This window comes from Catharus ustulatus, chromosome 1 (genome assembly GCF_009819885.2).
Source record: "Catharus ustulatus isolate bCatUst1 chromosome 1, bCatUst1.pri.v2, whole genome shotgun sequence".
Classification (NCBI taxonomy): domain Eukaryota; kingdom Metazoa; phylum Chordata; class Aves; order Passeriformes; family Turdidae; genus Catharus; species Catharus ustulatus.
In genome coordinates, this window is record NC_046221.1 from 47,833,934 (window position 1) to 47,850,756 (window position 16,823).

The 16,823-nt window shown below is 37.1% G+C and overlaps 1 protein-coding gene across 6 annotated transcripts in view; it reads right to left on the minus strand.

Annotated features, from left to right (window-relative positions):
* Positions 1–16,823, minus strand: part of NT5C3A (5'-nucleotidase, cytosolic IIIA) — a 30,357-nt gene that overhangs the window by 12,208 nt on the left and 1,326 nt on the right. For 2 of the 6 annotated variants that reach the window (XM_033076567.2, XM_033076595.1), the window contains exon 2: positions 1,763–1,869. The exons of 2 other annotated variants lie outside the window; for them this stretch is intronic. In XM_033076567.2, the coding sequence (XP_032932458.1) occupies positions 1,763–1,869 (107 nt within the window). Of the gene's footprint in view, positions 1–1,762; positions 1,870–2,252; positions 2,368–16,823 lie in introns of those variants that run through there. 2 more of the 6 variants (XM_033076586.1, XM_033076616.1) reach the window with 2 other exon arrangements.

Here is a 16,823-nt window from a genome sequence, read left to right on the forward strand (position 1 = left end):
AAAAAACTGGTGCAGAGTATTTTATACTGATATCCTGTAAGCCTACACTACTTGGCAAATACCAAGTTTTCTTACTTCATAAAGACTCGTCTAGTATGGAAGCCTCCCAAAACACAAATTATTGCTAAGAAAACACCCTGGATTATGGGTGGACAAAATTTTATGAGAACTTCTCTATAAATCTCAATGATTGTCAGAGCACTTTGTTAGATGTCAGTAATTCTGAACGACTGTAAGAACTGTTCTCACACTTGTAAATGTATTAAAAATATTCCACAAAATTATAGATTAGCATAATGTCATAAAAGGGATAGGGCAATAAATAAGATCTAAATACAGATCTAGCTGTAATGCTATTGACAGTATGTGAATTTTAAGTATAACAAAATTTCTATTTTCCCAGTTTTGGTAAACCTGCCTTAGACTAGACTAGGTTTCAAACCTGTTATCTTTTGATAGAAAGAACACACAAGGGTGGATAGCAGGGAGAGAGAACTATCTGTGTTATTTCCGAGCAAGGCAAATAGAAATCAAAGTGATAAATTGGATAGGGGCAAATTATTTGCAAATAGGATAGGGGCAAAATTTTATTCTAATCTATGGTGGTGACAGCCTCCAGGTAAGAGGGTATAAACCAAGACTAAATTACATTTATTTGGGGAACTGCAGATGTCCAATTTCAAAGTCTTGGACTAGCTATCACATATATTAACTTATGGACATATACCAAAAAAGGCAGGGCCTGGCAGCAGTGATAGCTGCGAAATTTGATACCGAGAAGCTACAGAAAAGTGATTTTATGTTCTTGGTGGAAGAAAGTAACAGTTTGGCAAAAATATAAAGAAATGGGGCACATTCCTTAATTTACATGTTATTTGCCTCCCCCCTCATTATTATAAAACATTACTTGCTCTATAAAACAAAGCTTACGAAAAACTTCTGAAAAGCATGCAAGCTTCTCCATGTAACTTCTGCTACTTGCAATATTTGAGTTGCAAGAAACAGGAGGCATAACAAAATCCACAGAATGACACTGTGGGAACCTTTTCCTCCATATGTTTATGCTCATATATGTATAAAGCAAGACTGTCTATAATTCAGACAATTTGAATTCTGGCCCAAGAGTGCAACAGAGGTTTCTCTTAGTTGTTAGTAGGCTTATTTTTAGATAGGAACATCAAAGGGACATCAGTCACTCCATTAAGTGCAGGTAGTCAGGAGAACTTCACTAGTTTTTAGGCAGTCTGCTAGCATAATCTGAGCTCAGGACAGAGACTCACTAATTTATAATTCCCAAAACCATAATACATTTTATATTCAGATGATGTAAGCTCAAATATGGCAAGAAAACCTTAGTAACTAGTAATTAACCAAATTACTATTTTAGTAGTTCTGCCAAGACATAGCTACTACTAGGACTAATAAGGACTACTTAGCTAAAAAGTAGTTATTATGGAAATGAAACAACAGAACACTAAGTATCTTCACAGTTGCTTGACAACATGCTGTAAAACTAGATACCCAGCACAGGTTATGTGAAGTAACTGAACATGGGTTCACTGCCTAAACTATTTTAAGACATGGAATAGGATGCACACTAAAAATAACTTTTCCTGGTTTATTTTATTTATTTACATCTTTTTATACTTAATGCGCTGGATTCTGATACTTTGGAAAAAAAATCCTTACAAATATCTGGAGAGAGCACTTTCACAGAAAACACGACAACAGCATTTCCTCTTGTGTTTTTAAAGGAGAGTACCTGTGCGTTGAGCTTAGGGCACTCCTGATTCTTCTGTCCTTGATTTTGTCCTACTGCAATAGCATAGGTGGCAAGCAGAGTCCACAGATGCAGGGCTTGCATGCAGGCTGCCAACAAAAACCAACCAAATCCTTTTAAGAATTCGTCTGCTATGTGATCTTTCTATTCCTGCTGTATAAAGCCAACATTCATGGCATATAGTGACACCACTGTGAAAATACCAATACTTCAGAACAGTCTGATACATACCTAAAAGTAGAGGAACATTTAAGTTGAATTAACCCATTCAATGAAAACAACTAAGTACACTCATTCCTTTGATGCTGTTGCTCATTCTAAGCTATCAAATTTTAATTTAAAAACAGTTTTTTAGGTTTTTTCACATTCACAATTAATAACTGTAACTAAGCCCTCAGCTTAAAACCTTAGCTTAAAAACAAGACAGGCAAGAAGACAGTCGATACTGCTGACAGAAGCTGCTCACACTTACCAGAGGGTTTTGCAGGAGCAGCTGCAGAAGCAAAAGAAAATTCCTCTTGCTTGAGACACACTAATATAACAGCATAGGGTGCAGTTGAGGGCGTTTCCAAATACAGCCTGACTAATCCCCATGCAAAACCCCAGGGTCCTGTGACACACGTCAGCACTGCACAGCAGTTTGTTATGCTCAGCAGTACAGCCCGACAGGCTTACAGATCATCAGCTGGTTCACCACCAACAAAACCTTTGACCTTCACTGAATGAACAGCTTTCATGGATGCAGCAGGCAAATCTGGGTAGCTCTAACAGAGGAAGGCACTTGTTTTTCAAAGCAGAAGTTTACTACTTTGTTACTTTTTAGCCCTTTTACAAAATCTTTCCAAGTATTTTAGGATTTCCTGTCTCATAGTGCCACAAATTTCTTAGAGCTTCATTGACATAGTTTCATTAATATTTATTAGGTAGCACACATTTATTAATGTAGAAAGAGCAAATGAATTAATTAATCTTTGTTTTGGCAGTAATTATCTTTGTGATTCTGAAACAGGAAATCAAGGAGCCTTGTTTGTTAGGATTTTTGGGAGACAAGGCCATTCCACATAGTTTTAGAAGTTTGTCATTAGACATGCTGCCTGATCAAAGACCGCAACTAGGTGACACAAGACGGATTAAAAAAAAATTTTTTTTTAGAGTGAGAGGATGAAGGAACTATTGTCTAACTGCATTTTACATTTTGAAGTTGTGTAAATGTTTGTGTCACGCAAAGCTGACTATTGCTATAGCAGCAGTGCAAGCTTCTCTATACTACCCCACAACTCATGTTCAACCTCATTTTTATGATTCCCTGTTTCAGGATGCCAGGACTAACCATAAATATCAAGCCAATTCACACATGGCCACCAATGTGACGAGTGCAATCGTCAGAGCTGAAGCAAGGGTAGATTACAAATGTACCATGTACAACACATGTAACGCTATAAAAACCCTCCACAATAGCGGGACTCTAGAAATTCATTAGTTATGAAAATTTCCTTCAAAGGAGGGTGTGCTTTCTACTTTAAAAAAGCCCCAATAGACTTTCTGAATGGTACAGTAGATCCACATGTTTTGTGTCTACATTCCAACTGCAGGCTACTATGTAGTCTATCAGGATTCAGTGAATCTGACCTATATGTGCACTTTCATTTCGTTTTCAGAGGTGCTCTTTGTTTTGAGCCAACAAAACAACTGAAGTGAATACTTCAGCTAATACAAAACATATAACTTCAATCAACATTTATCCTCTTCAAATTGACCAAGATCGCTTAAATGTACATATTAAGGTCTGCTGTATGCTGAAGCAGCAAAAGAGTTTGAAAAATATGTTCAAAATATAACATAATCCTTGCAAAGAGTGTATGCAGTAAATGGAATTTACCTGGCATTGGTATTGCCAGGATTCATAGCTACCACTAAACTACCCGTTACAGCATTTGTACACCGTTGTAATAGGTAACATTGAGAGAATTTTACGCTTCATAGTATTTTAATATAGGCAGCATGCTTTTCATTAATATTTTTGTAATAATGCTGTTTGGGAAACATATGTTTAGCACAGTGTCTTGAATAAATAGGAATTATTTGCACAACAAAAAGCTGTAGCTCGTGTCCCTGCTAGATTTCCCATGTTAAAAAAATGTTATGAACAAATGAAGTAAAACATGCTTCCTAGATGAATCATGCAGTTCAGGTAAGACATCACTGACATCACTTAATACATTCAGTTTGCAAAGAACCTGCCTTTGAGCTTTTATGTATTTCAAAGGTGTAAATGGTACTGATATATAAACGAGTCTTGTGAACCTCATAGCTGAGGCTGGAATTTGGTGGGTCAGCAAGCTGGCCTGTTGCTCTTCTGGTACTTTTCAACTCTGATTTGGTGAGAAAACTAACTCCAGTGCTGTCAAAAATATAAAGAAAGTTAGTTTCCCTTTCAGAAAGCTGGGGAAACAAAAACAAGGTGGTTTTAAATAATTTTTTTATTTTATTATTTTATTTATTTTTTTTTTAAGGTTAGAAAAAAAAGACATAGAAATTAAGTCCAACCCTTACAAGCTGTTTTTTGGTATACCAGACTAATTAGAAAGCATTCTAAATGAACGATTAGAGTTTTAGTGAAAGCCCTAGAAAATGCTGCGTGCAAAATTTCTGTAAACACTAACACAACCAACACCTAATTCTTAGAAAAACATCTATCTTTATCAACAGTGTACTTTCACTTTAATGAAAATGCTGTACATGAAACTTCTCATATACAAAACAAGACAGTCTTTGTAACTCCAAGAAATCTTTGTGTACAACACATTAATTACAACAGCTCCTATGAACCACATTCTATTACTGCTGGTTTGAGTCTGTCAAGCACTTTTTTACAGTGCTTAATGTCTTGTACTAGAGGACTTAAAATGAACACTGTTTTTTTTAATGAGAGAGAAATAAACTCCAGCATGACATTTCTACTCTTGAAATACGGAAGGTCATTTATATATATTTTAAGAACCACGAACTGTAGAGGTATCCTTATTTCAACAGTTAGATTCTATTTTAACATTTTCTCTTTGGCTGAGGGCCATATCTTGACTACAGAATAGTATGTGCAGAAAAAAAGGAAAGAGGAAAAAAACCCAACACAGAAAACACTAGATAATTTATAATTTATATAAGACTGCGAAAGGGTTCCACTTTATATATTTGTGTGTTAGGCAAATGTGGTTTGTAGCGGATGATTTTGAATATGAAGCACTGCAAGTTTTAAAAAGCAAAGAAAAGCTTGTTCTACCAGTCCTTCCACACCCGTGACCTAAATTGCATCCGTTTGTGGAAGGAATTAGCACAGGTATATTGCCTAAGCAAGTAAGCTGTGCTTTTTCTTTAACCAATAAATTGAATACTTCAACTAGACTGATATAAACTTTTAAAGATCAAGAAAGAAGTCATAGCTTTTTAGAATATTTCCTACAAAATTTAGAGGTGATTGAATCCTGTCTGCAGTGTTAACATTAGCTAGTGTCTTTTCATGAGCTAGTAGCTTTTATTCCTGTTCAGTGATCTTACCACTACTGAACAACTTTTGAATATATCCCCATATATTTAGTACATTCTTGACTTTACTTAAGCAATACCTTGCTTTATTGTAGGGATCAGTTTTAAACATTAAAGAACTGTATTTGTTGTCTACTTTTGCATTTGTAATAAGTATTTTCCAAAACAGTCTACTTGATATAACCTCATGAGACAGGGAAAGGTATCTGAACCTTGGTACTCAAGTACCAAGACCAAGCAGAAGAAAGGAATCAATACAACCCCACTGTACTCAAATTAAATTAATTCCATAGTGAACTGAGTTAATGAGCAGCATAATGGTTCCGGGAATAGCTTTTTGTATCTGTGACAATTACAAGGAAAGTAAGATCAATGGTCAGTTTGATGAGGCTGGGGTACATAAAAGTTTAGAAGGTTGCCTTGCAAGAATTTTGAATACCATTTATCTTTGCAGTACAGGTTTGGTGTAAAAACCCATCCTAGCCATATTTATTGGTATGATGCAATATACAACTATGATTTGTATATGAAAGTGTGTTTGTCACAGAGATCACTTGTGAAGAGTGTAAGCAATTCTAAAAAGAAAGAACTTGAACAGGACCTGCTATGAAAAAGTGCTAAGAACATACAACTTTTTAAATAGAGATTTAACTTTTTAAATAGAGATTTTCTTGATCTGGTCAGAGATCCAGCTTTCTTTATAGTTCATGAGAAAACTGGTGATCATCTAATAGTCTGACCATTTATGGCTGTACCAAACACAAAGCTAAATGTCAACACACACACTAAAACAACTCCTTAAGCATTTCTTCTTCTTATGTTTAATATATTTTTCTGATGAGAAAACAAAAGTTATTGCAGCATCATTGTCCCTTATGTAGTTTCTTCTCATGCTTACAAAATCATTCTAAAAGGACAGACTTCTGCTGGTGATTGATCAACAGACATTTTGAATCTTACAAGAAGATGAAGAACTAATAGTAACTAGGGTCTAAATTTCCAGTACTTCAGATGATCCTGTCAATTATTAGTTCAGGCAAGAATTTAGTCTGAGAGACTACAGGAGGCACAAAACATACAGAACAGTTTCTGTACATTCTGGGGTGAATGAATACAGCTCAGGATAGGCATTTAAAATCTGATTGTATATTAGGGGAATCACCTAATCTCTGCTTAGTTCCCATTCCCTCACTGTGGAGAGAATTAACTTTTATAACTGGCAGGCTAAAAGAAAAGGTATGTACTATTTAGTTATCAGTGAGTATCTGGAAATGAGGAAGAGATCTTCCATCATTTCTAATGAGTATCTTGGAAATACTACACCTACCTAGCCAAATTTAAACTAATGCGGTTTTCTATCTTCATTGCTTCTCTCCTGCCCTTGTAAAAAAAAAAAAAAAAGAAAGAATATAAAAATATTCTAAATGTAAGCAAGTTCAGATCAATAAAATTTATCACTTAAATTTCTAAAGCATCAGGATTGAAATAAGGTCTCAAGGTTGTGCCACCCTTTCATTGCTCGGTAGAAGAAAATAAAAGCGTTTTTCTTGGTCTTCCTACATACATTTCACTGATGCCTATTCTTACCAGGACTTTCTGGATAAAATAATTATAAATCCATTAGGCACTTAGAGCTTAAATACCAAAACCAGTTCTGGTTTCTTTACCTTACAGAGAATAGACTAGAATGGAAAATGCTCTGAGAAGGGCAATAAGAATGAGGCATGAGAAAAGTCATACAATGAACAATTGAATATCATTAGAATTCCTTAACCTGGAAATTACAGGGTGGTTTAGGAAAGATTTATAGGAAAAGATTGTTCACTATCTCTTCCAGTATCAGAGGAAGAGGTCATCAACTAAAATTAAGAGGAAGCAGGTTCAAAACAAAGGAGTCAGCTACAAGTCACACAATTAGGTAAAGTAGTAAAATCTGAAATTCCTTTTTGTTGATACTGTGAATTTACACAGCCTTAAAATGGTACTGGGTAATAACATGAAAAAAAGCTCATCCCAAACTACAGACACTGTCTCTGAAATACAAGCTGCTGGAGGAGAGAAATAATTCTAGCAAAAACATTAATGACAAATCACCCCTTTCCTACGCTCTCTTTGGGTCTGTTACAGACCATTGTGATTCTATCAGTATGAGCTAAGACTTTTCATGGAAGGCAACTCAACATACCCTGTTTGTAACATGTAATGACAGGAAGAATAATTTGCTTTTCATGATAATGTTTCAGTTTAATCACAAGTACCTTCATTTTAGTTCCATCCTTCCTTTTTCTCGCCAGCTCTTCTTCTCAGAACACAGATACAGAAAATTCATTTTTGACAACGAAGAATTTTTTTATTTGAGTCGTACTCTTATTTTCCTTTAATACTGCTATGGAGTATGTTGGAATCTGCCATCTGAAAGATTCATTTCCCTCTCACATTATACAGAACCTAATGCTTTCTTAAAGAATGCTTACAGGTGAGGCTGCTGATACAAATAATCTTCCTTCAATATACCTAGGCAAACTGTAGAATTGTAAGAACTGGAAGTAGGTAAATATACTGTGGTACATTTACAAATTCTTAATTCTTAATTAGTTATCAGGTATGCTAAAGTTCACCTTCCATAAAAATGTAATTTTGATGAGCTATACTATTTTCCCATTCACATGTATACCTTCTATAATTAAATATCCTGTATATATCTATATGAGCATGCATTGAAAGAACTTAAACAAATGCTTGTTTCCCTAGAAGCTTCCCATGTAACACTATCTAGAATGGAATTTGCATTAAGGCCAAGGCTTGGACTGAAGCAGTTGCTGCTGATTCTCTTCTTCTCTTATCTGCTTCTAAGGAAAAAAAAATCTGCTTAGATTTTTTTTTCTCTCAACCTAAGAATGCTATATCTAGATCAAATAAACTCTGACCCTTGAATAGTGGAGTTGTGGGACTCAGTTTGAAAGCAAAGTCAGCAGGACAAAGTTTAATCTACAATACATTACCAGACACTACATGTATGAATGTAGTGCTAATCTAATATTCCAATTAAATTACACATTGAGAGGAATGAAGTTTCTAACTATTAGGTTCTCTTTGATTACAAACCCTTTTTTGAAATTCTTGAAAAAAATCCATTACATCTAAATATGAAATACAGCTATGAAACACTCCTTCTAAAGGTATAAGCATCATGACTTGAGGCATGAAGGATTGTTTAGACTCCACGTCTCATTGTTTTATGGGTGTTTCTCACTGCTGGATCCCTTCAAAGATGCACTTGGATGACTTATTTATTGTATCTCTGTGTACTTGCCTTCTGGAAATGTTCAAAACCAACAGGTAATAGTACTACCACTACTATTCTTTGCACTCTACTACTGCTAAAGTACCAACACTGCTACTGCTTTGTGCAAATTCCTACCCTTTAGTCTCACGTGCATTTTTTCCCATGGGAACATGCAGACCAACTGCAAAGGCAGATGCAGCTGATATTACTAAGTGTTGCAATAAAAGCTGCTGAGTGAAAAAAATCACCTTTTTGGTCTGAAAACTAGTAAGTTTCTGACAAAGACGGAAAGCTTTAAGGGAACAAGATTAATGGAACATTTCAGTGGCATTCATTCTGTCAGATTAAGGTGGAGCAAAACACTCCTAGGTAAAAAAAAGCTAAGCCACAAATAAACTTGGATTATTTCAGTGATCCAATTTGCAGAGCAGACAAACAAATCTTTATATAACAGTGCAGGAAGGAAATGACAGTTAGTGAGTGGGAAACAAGTAAGAACAAGCACATTTGTACAGGAATTTTCTTGGTGGCAAACCCAGCTCAGGTAGTTTGATAGTCTCTGTTCAGACACTTAATGAATCTTCAGTGTCCAAGTCTGGGCTTTGCCCCAGCCCTTTAAAAATAAAAAAAAAATAAAATAAATATTTTTTAAAAAAGACTGAGATATATGCAAGTAAAAGCCACACTTCCTTCTAGCAATAGGTATTATTGCTATAATTTAGAGAAATTTTATTTGAGTGCAATTCTCTATTCTTTTGAGGTATTAGTGAATGAAAATAATGTAGTTACTTTTTAGTATTTAAACATGGTGTCTGTTTTGACCTGTGTTGCAACTTTAAACATATACCCACTTGTACTGAAAAATGCCTTCTCTTTTTCTTTTTTTCGCATTAATGTAAAGAACTCTTGAGCATTAGCCAAATTAAAAAAATTCTGTGGACTTTTAATGGATTTTTTTAAACTGATTTTTTTTCTTGGACCATCAGAAGTTCCACACAAATAACCTAAGAAAGAGTAAACTAACAAAACAGACATAGATTCCAATTGAATGGCACAATGCCCCCATCAAACTGCTGCACGATAGATACTGAACTAAAATTTTGCCTACTGCAATTATAAGTTCTCTGATGTTTTACAGCAGCTGACCCCTGGTGATCAATGGCTTTTGAATGGGAGAAGGAGACTGACATCCAGCAACTGGTCAAGATAAGAGCTCTATGAAGACTGTGCCCCAGGAAGAAGCAGCTGCTGCAGATCAACTGCTGCACATTGCCGTGACTACAAGAAGGTTGGTTAGACTTCATGCCCTAACTTTTATTTTACACACCCTCCACGACAATATAATTGACTCTCTTGCCCAGTCTTATCTGGCCTTCTATCCCTGCAGTGGTTAGGAAGGTAAGCCCGGTGTTTCTGCCTCTCAGCTGTGCTTAGCCTGATTTCAGCGCTGAGCACTTGGCAGGCAGCAGAGACATGGCTTCTGCTGGGGGCACGGTGCAGCAGGAGCAGTTCAGCTGGACTTGTCTGACCGCAGTGGGGCAGTGGCCGAGAAAAGCCATCGCTGCGGGCCAGCACTCCCTGAAGGGACAGGTTCCCTCCCAAGCAGCGGCCGCCGCCTCAGACACGGCTCGCGCCAGCTCCACCTGCTGCTCGGAGCCGTCTGCTGCAGCTCAACTAGCCCAAATTTCCATCGTGAAAATTAATTACTCCCTGACAAACGCACCAAAACACAGCAATAAAAGGTAACAGCCTGCTTCTCTTTTAGTGTTTTTCTTTAAGCCCTCTCCAGTAATAACCCTTTGTCGGAGGTGAAGACTACACTGTAGTTTACTTGCACAAAATACGCTTGTGTGTGCACACGTGGAGGGAAGTGGTGGCTGACGGCTTGAAAGCTATTACTGCAAATTGGAACTAACCAACACAGAAAAGAATATGTATTTTGCATGTATGATAATTCATGCAAGTGAAAATAAAAGGTAAAAGGCAGCTGTGGTGGGGTTTTTTGTTTGTTTGTTTTTTTAAAAGAAAGAACTTGAAAAGACCAGACATTTTGCAAGTTTCCAGTCCAGACTTAGACAAATTGTGACGTTTTTACATTTACAGGTACATTGCTATTGAATTCACCGCTAGTATTCTCCTACTTATAAATGCATTAATCCATACCCTAGGTCTCTTCAATGCTTATATTGATCAGTTTAAATACTTTTTATAAAAGCTGGTAGCTGAATGGTCTGATTGGAATGCTATGCAACTCTAATTCATAGTATCAACAGATTTGCAATTACATGTGTATTCAGACTAAAAACTAAAAAATCTCTTATTACTGCTTATATTGTTTGAGAGTTAAAGGTAACATGTTCAAGAGTTGCAGTATTTGCTATTGGTTTTAAACTGTAAAAAGAGTTTAATAGAACAGATGTTGTTATAGCTCGCCTGGTAAAAACAAGTTATCACAAGCAGGAAAAAAACGCTTAAAAATATGACTTAACACATACCAAGTATTTATTAAAAGGTAAATTTATTTCAGAGCAGAATAAGTAATTGAAAGATTGCTTTTCTATCTTGGAGAAAGACATTTTACAAAAGATAAAAGAAAGCAGCAAACAAGCTCTTCTGAGCCTATACATACAATCTATATTGTATCCTGACATGTCTACACTGACTACTTGGAACTCAGTTTTCAGGTATAGATCATCAGTATGATTTTGTTAAGTGTTATAACTGGCATAAATGAGTTGTAAAGAAATTAATGCAGAATTATAGATTTAATTAATCCTCCATACCCACCCCTTGTACGAACACAGGTTTCAAGACCTACTGAATTAAAAAAAAACCCAACACAGGCAGCAGCAATTTCAGAAAATTAAAAAATACTTCAGAAAGGATTGGTTTACTATACTAAATGAAGTAAAATATTAGTATGTACAAAATTTTGATAGTTAAAGCAGAAAACAATAGAATTCAGTAAATTTTTATTCTCCTGGGATATAAATGTTAAAAATTTCCAACGGAATTATTTTACAGTAATAATGAAAACTGTTACTATTATCCAAGTTGTATCAACATGCATTGTCCTCAGGGCTTTTCCTGCCCTGTGAAAACTTGCTTTATAAGCCACATGTTAGGTGACATATGATGCACAGTGGCTTACGTTAGGCAGCCTGATATCATGCATTACTTAGGTGGCATATGCTGTGATTATCTCTGCAAACAGCATGTGGGCAAACAACCCTGTTTTAGTAATTTGTGTCTACCACTGTCAGTTGATTTTTCTGCTGAGGAATATAGTCTAAACAAAACCCAATGTTTATAGAAATACTTATATAGCATCTCGAGTACAGTAATTTCATGACCATAAGGCGCACCGGATTATAAGGCACACCTCCGTGAGTCAGCAAATTTTGCAACTTTGTACATTATATAAAGCGCACTGGACTAAAAGGTGCACCTTTTTTTTGCAGCGAAGATCTGTGCTGCGCACAACAAAGTAACTAAATAGTAACGGAATCCTGCTGACAGGTGCTCAATTTGCAAACATTTTTCACAGATTGGTGTAGCCTTTAAACGCAGCCCCAAGCGCCCTCCCCGTGCATGGGGCCTGGCACTCTTGCCCGCCCCTGACTGGCGAGGCGGAGCTCGGGGCGGTCACAGCTCGCAGTTGCTGTGGCTCAGGGTGGCTCGGGACCGCCCGCGGCTCAAGGTGCCTCGGGGCCGTCTGTGGCTCGGGGTGGCGTGGAGCTGCCCGCTCTCTCTCTCCCTGTGCGGCTTCTGCTGGCTGGGGGCTGCCCGGTCCCGCCCAGCCAGTGCGGCTCCTGCTGGCTGGAGGCTGCCCGCGGTCCTGCCCAGCGCACGCGGCTCCTGCTGGCCACGGTTGCCCTCTCCTGCCCCTCTTGCGGCTTGGTGCTCCTGTGGCGCCGCCCCCCCTCGCAGCTCAGCTCACAGCTCGCACTTCCGGGTTGGCAAATTTCACAACTTTGTACATTATATAAGGTGCACTGGACTAAAAGGCGCACTTCTCGGTTCGGACCAAAATTTTAGTCAAAAGGGTGCGCCTTATAGTTGTGAAATTACTGTACTCATGTCAAATTTAACTTGGTTTTAAAATGTTAACAGTAATGTAAATATTATTTGAATACTCTAGTAACATAAGGGCTCTCAGTCACATGTCAATAGGTAGCAGTGGTATCAGGTCTCAGCAGTTCTTTCCCTTTTCACTACTTAGGTTCATAAATCACAGCACCATACTTTTCGAATTATATTATTTCCAAATGGATCATATCACTGCATGGCTCTCGAGTGCATCCAGACAGTAACAATGTCCTGCAAAGCCATCATGAGAGGGAGTACATCTTCCTTCCATTCCCCTTTTAGTGATTCCAGTTTACTCAGACTCAAACCCTTCTTTAGCTTTATACAGGCATAAATACATGTGAAGGAGTTGCAAATATCAACCACTTGGATTCCTGAATGTGTATGTTACCCATAAATGCTCCTCTGCTTTTTACTCCACTGGGAGATCAACCTGCCAGAGTAATGTCACAGTTACTATAACAACTAGTTACCATCAACAAGACAAGAATAAAGAAGTGTTGTGCGATTGCTGCCAGTTGTATCTTTATCTGTGGCACAAATGGTCTTATGCACTATGAAACAAAAGACACAGTCTCACCAGAGACTGCCAGGTAAAAGAAAACAACAATAATTTAAAAAATACATCTCCCCCCAACCCCTCTAAAAGTCATACTCATAGATTATGTTCCTTTATTTCTTAGGCAAGTAGATAAATAGTAGTTACCTTGCTTCTTATTAATTTCCTTATTTCCCTCCAGGTACAATTGAATACTGCAAAAATCCATGCATTTCTTTCCTTCTTTAACACAATAAAAAAAGTGCACTGTCCAGAGACAGTTGAGTGGTTGAAATATTTCCTGTAAACAGAAATTGCTTTGAACTTCATTTTAATTTGTTGTTGCTGAACTTTCATACAATGTCTCTTTTTCATGTAATTAGATCTCTCACTTCAGGGGCAGATTGGAGAAATAAATAAATGTAATTACATACTTGCCCAATTTTCTTGAAAAGAAACCTGAGAAAGGAAGTCTCAGTTTTAGGTATTCTGTTATTCTGTTTTCAAACAGCTGTATTATGTTTCTTATTCTAAAAAAGCAAACAGACAAGCAAAAAAAACCCCAACTCCCCCCCCCAAAAAAAACCCAAACAAAACAATAAAAAGCTCCAATACCAAAGAGTGAGGAACAAGCTGCTGAAAAAAACTCCAAGATTTAAACAAGTTTGTTTATGAAACAGACAACAAAAAATACTGTTAGTACTCTAAAAAGCTTTTTCTTATGTTAACTCCATATTTTATTTAATTTGGGCTACTGCTTACAGGTGAATGTTTCTGAAAGATTTAGGCAATGTTTTTTGCTCTGGTTTGTCAACTCCTGTTTTCTGCTTAGCTGATAAAAGGTTCGGTAAAGAGTAATCAAAAATTGAGTCTATTGGCAGTACAACTATTTGCTGTATAGGAATCCAAAACTTAATTGCAAACTTGTCTGTGGCTTGAAAATTCCAAAAGACTGAATGTTACTATAAGGTTTAATCTCCTTCTAAAATACCTGGAAATATTTTCTAAAAAGTTACTATGAAAATCTAATTAAAATAATTTTATCTGTATAAGCCGCACCCTTTTGACTAAAATTTTGGTCCCAACCCGGAAGTGCAGCTTATACTCTGGAGCATCCAATATATGGACAAAGTTCTGAAATTTGCCAACCTGGAAGTGCGAACCGCGGGCGGAGCTGAGCTTGCGAATTGAGCATCTGCCAGTAAAACCCGCGATCGCGCAATCGTTACAAATTGGTACTCTGTTGCACGGCAGGGGGAGTGGACTCCTGCCGGTGGTGTGGGGAAAAGCCAGGGCTCCCACCAGCACCGCGGTACGGGGGAAAGGGGAGGCTCCTTCCCACCGGCAGCATGGCACAGCGGAGAGTAGGGGCTCCCTCCTGCTGGCACCGCAGCACAGGGGAAAGCAGACTCCCGCTGGCAGCGTGGAGGGAGCGGAGCTCGCAAATTGAGCACCTGCCAGTAAAACCTGCGATCACATGATTCTTACATATTGGTTACTTTGTTGCACGAACATCCTCACTGCGAACGAAAATGGAGCTTATATGCCGGTGCACCTTGTATACGGACAAAGTACAAAAAATTGCTGACACCCGGAAGTGCGGCTTATAGTCCGGTGTTCCTTATACTTATGAAATCACTGTAATTGTAAATTGTGCCTTTAAATTAAACTTAGCAACCTTGTGGTTAACTTTTGCTTTCACCTGACTGTGGAAACACTTAAAAAGTTTCACAGAATTGGCATGGTGGCTGTGCAAACAATAACAGAAGGCTTGGAGAGATGGTTGTTTCTTACCACACAGAGTGAAACTTCATGTGACCATTACTATTAATGCCTCTCTTACTTCAGAAGTGGAGTTGAAGTAACTCTGCCTAAATTCATGAGCGTCTAAGGGAAACTCCCTATTCACAAATTACACACCTTGGGTGAAGAGACAATATTAACATTTCAACTATAAATTTAAACCTTTTTTATCAAATAAGATGAAGTAATGTTAAGGTGTCTCCATTAAGCTCAGATTTCTCTACCAGGCTAATTGGTGTGCTTAAGGAATTAATTTACTGAAATGTGAGCTAGATATTTAAGAATCACTTGATTTCATTTTTCAGCAATGTAAGAGGGTTACGCTTTCCCACAGTGCTTGAGAACCCCTTCCACTTTTCTTCACAATAAACAGTCTTGGCATCATAATCCTTGTTATTAACTTGTCTTATAGAAGTTCTATTTGATTTGTAAAGTCCCTATCTTCTTAGCACTTTAACACAGCTGTATTTTGTTTTACTTATGCTTGGGTTTTATATTCATCTAATTTTATTTTGACTAAGAAAAAAAATTGCTCCAGTTCATCATAATTAAATAACATTTCATTCACATAACTAAGGTGTAAATAGGCCTGCTCTCTACTGCTTTCAATAAAAGTCATACATCAAGGTAATTCTGAGTCTAATGTGGATATAAAACTGAAGTGTAATGTTCCCCAAAGAAAATTTGAACCAAAAAAATCTGCTGAAAATACAAGAATGATCCCACAATTTTAATCTAACACTGAAGACCAGCCTGGTATTGGAAGAAAATACATTTCAGTAAGGCAGTATTGTTCCTTACCACCATCCTAAATTATACTAAGTTACAGACTGGAAAACAGCATCTTCTGCACAGCTCAAAGAAAGGTCTCTCTTGTCATAAAATAAAATTGATACAGTGTCTTGCAAATGACAAACATTGAATCAAATCTGCATGGGTGGATAAAAGAAAGCTCTTCAGAATGCAGGATATTCAAGTAAAACACATGTACACATTTTTGTCCATACTTGACAAACTCAACTCCTTAGTATGAAGTTTACATCACTATTTCACTTATTTCAAAGAAATTGCACAGCCTGAATATATGTGTTCCCTAAAAATACTACTTAAGACAGAAGAGTTGCACCTTTAGAACTAAGGATGTTTGCTAGCTGGGGAAACCGCTAACCTGAATATCAGCTGAAATGCTCACTCCCTGAATGTGAATGTGTGGCATCCAATTGATAAAATGTTTCTGCATGAGAAATCGGACATGCTTTCAACAAGCTTATTTTTTCCCTTGCAATTTAAAGCTGAGAAAACCTCTAACCATAGAAGTGTAATTTTGGAAGTATCAACTTAGGCTCATAGGTTTGTGTCTAAGAACATAGCTCTGAAAATGTTATCTGAAGCACATACCTAAGAAAATCCCTTGCCAGAAATCGGTTTAGCATTGGCATAATGCTTTTTTTCCCTTACCAAAGTCAAAATCTTGGCAAAGTTCAAGTCTTCCCAGCCAAAACACCACTTAAACATTGTACAGAAAGTTAATATAAATACATTTCAGCAATTATTAGGTACTTTCTGAACTACAGCTGAAATCAGGTATGAACACAAGTTAGTGAAACAATTGGATTTGCCTTTTGAGCACTCATGATCAAGCTTTTAGATGCTGCTACTTTATTGTCCACATACCTCACAAGTAAGTTCCAGTATTACAGTACTAGAATTAAAAAAAAAAAAAAGTTATAGTTAACCAGTATTATGCCACTGTTAAGTTTTCAAATGAGTTTTGTAAAATCCTA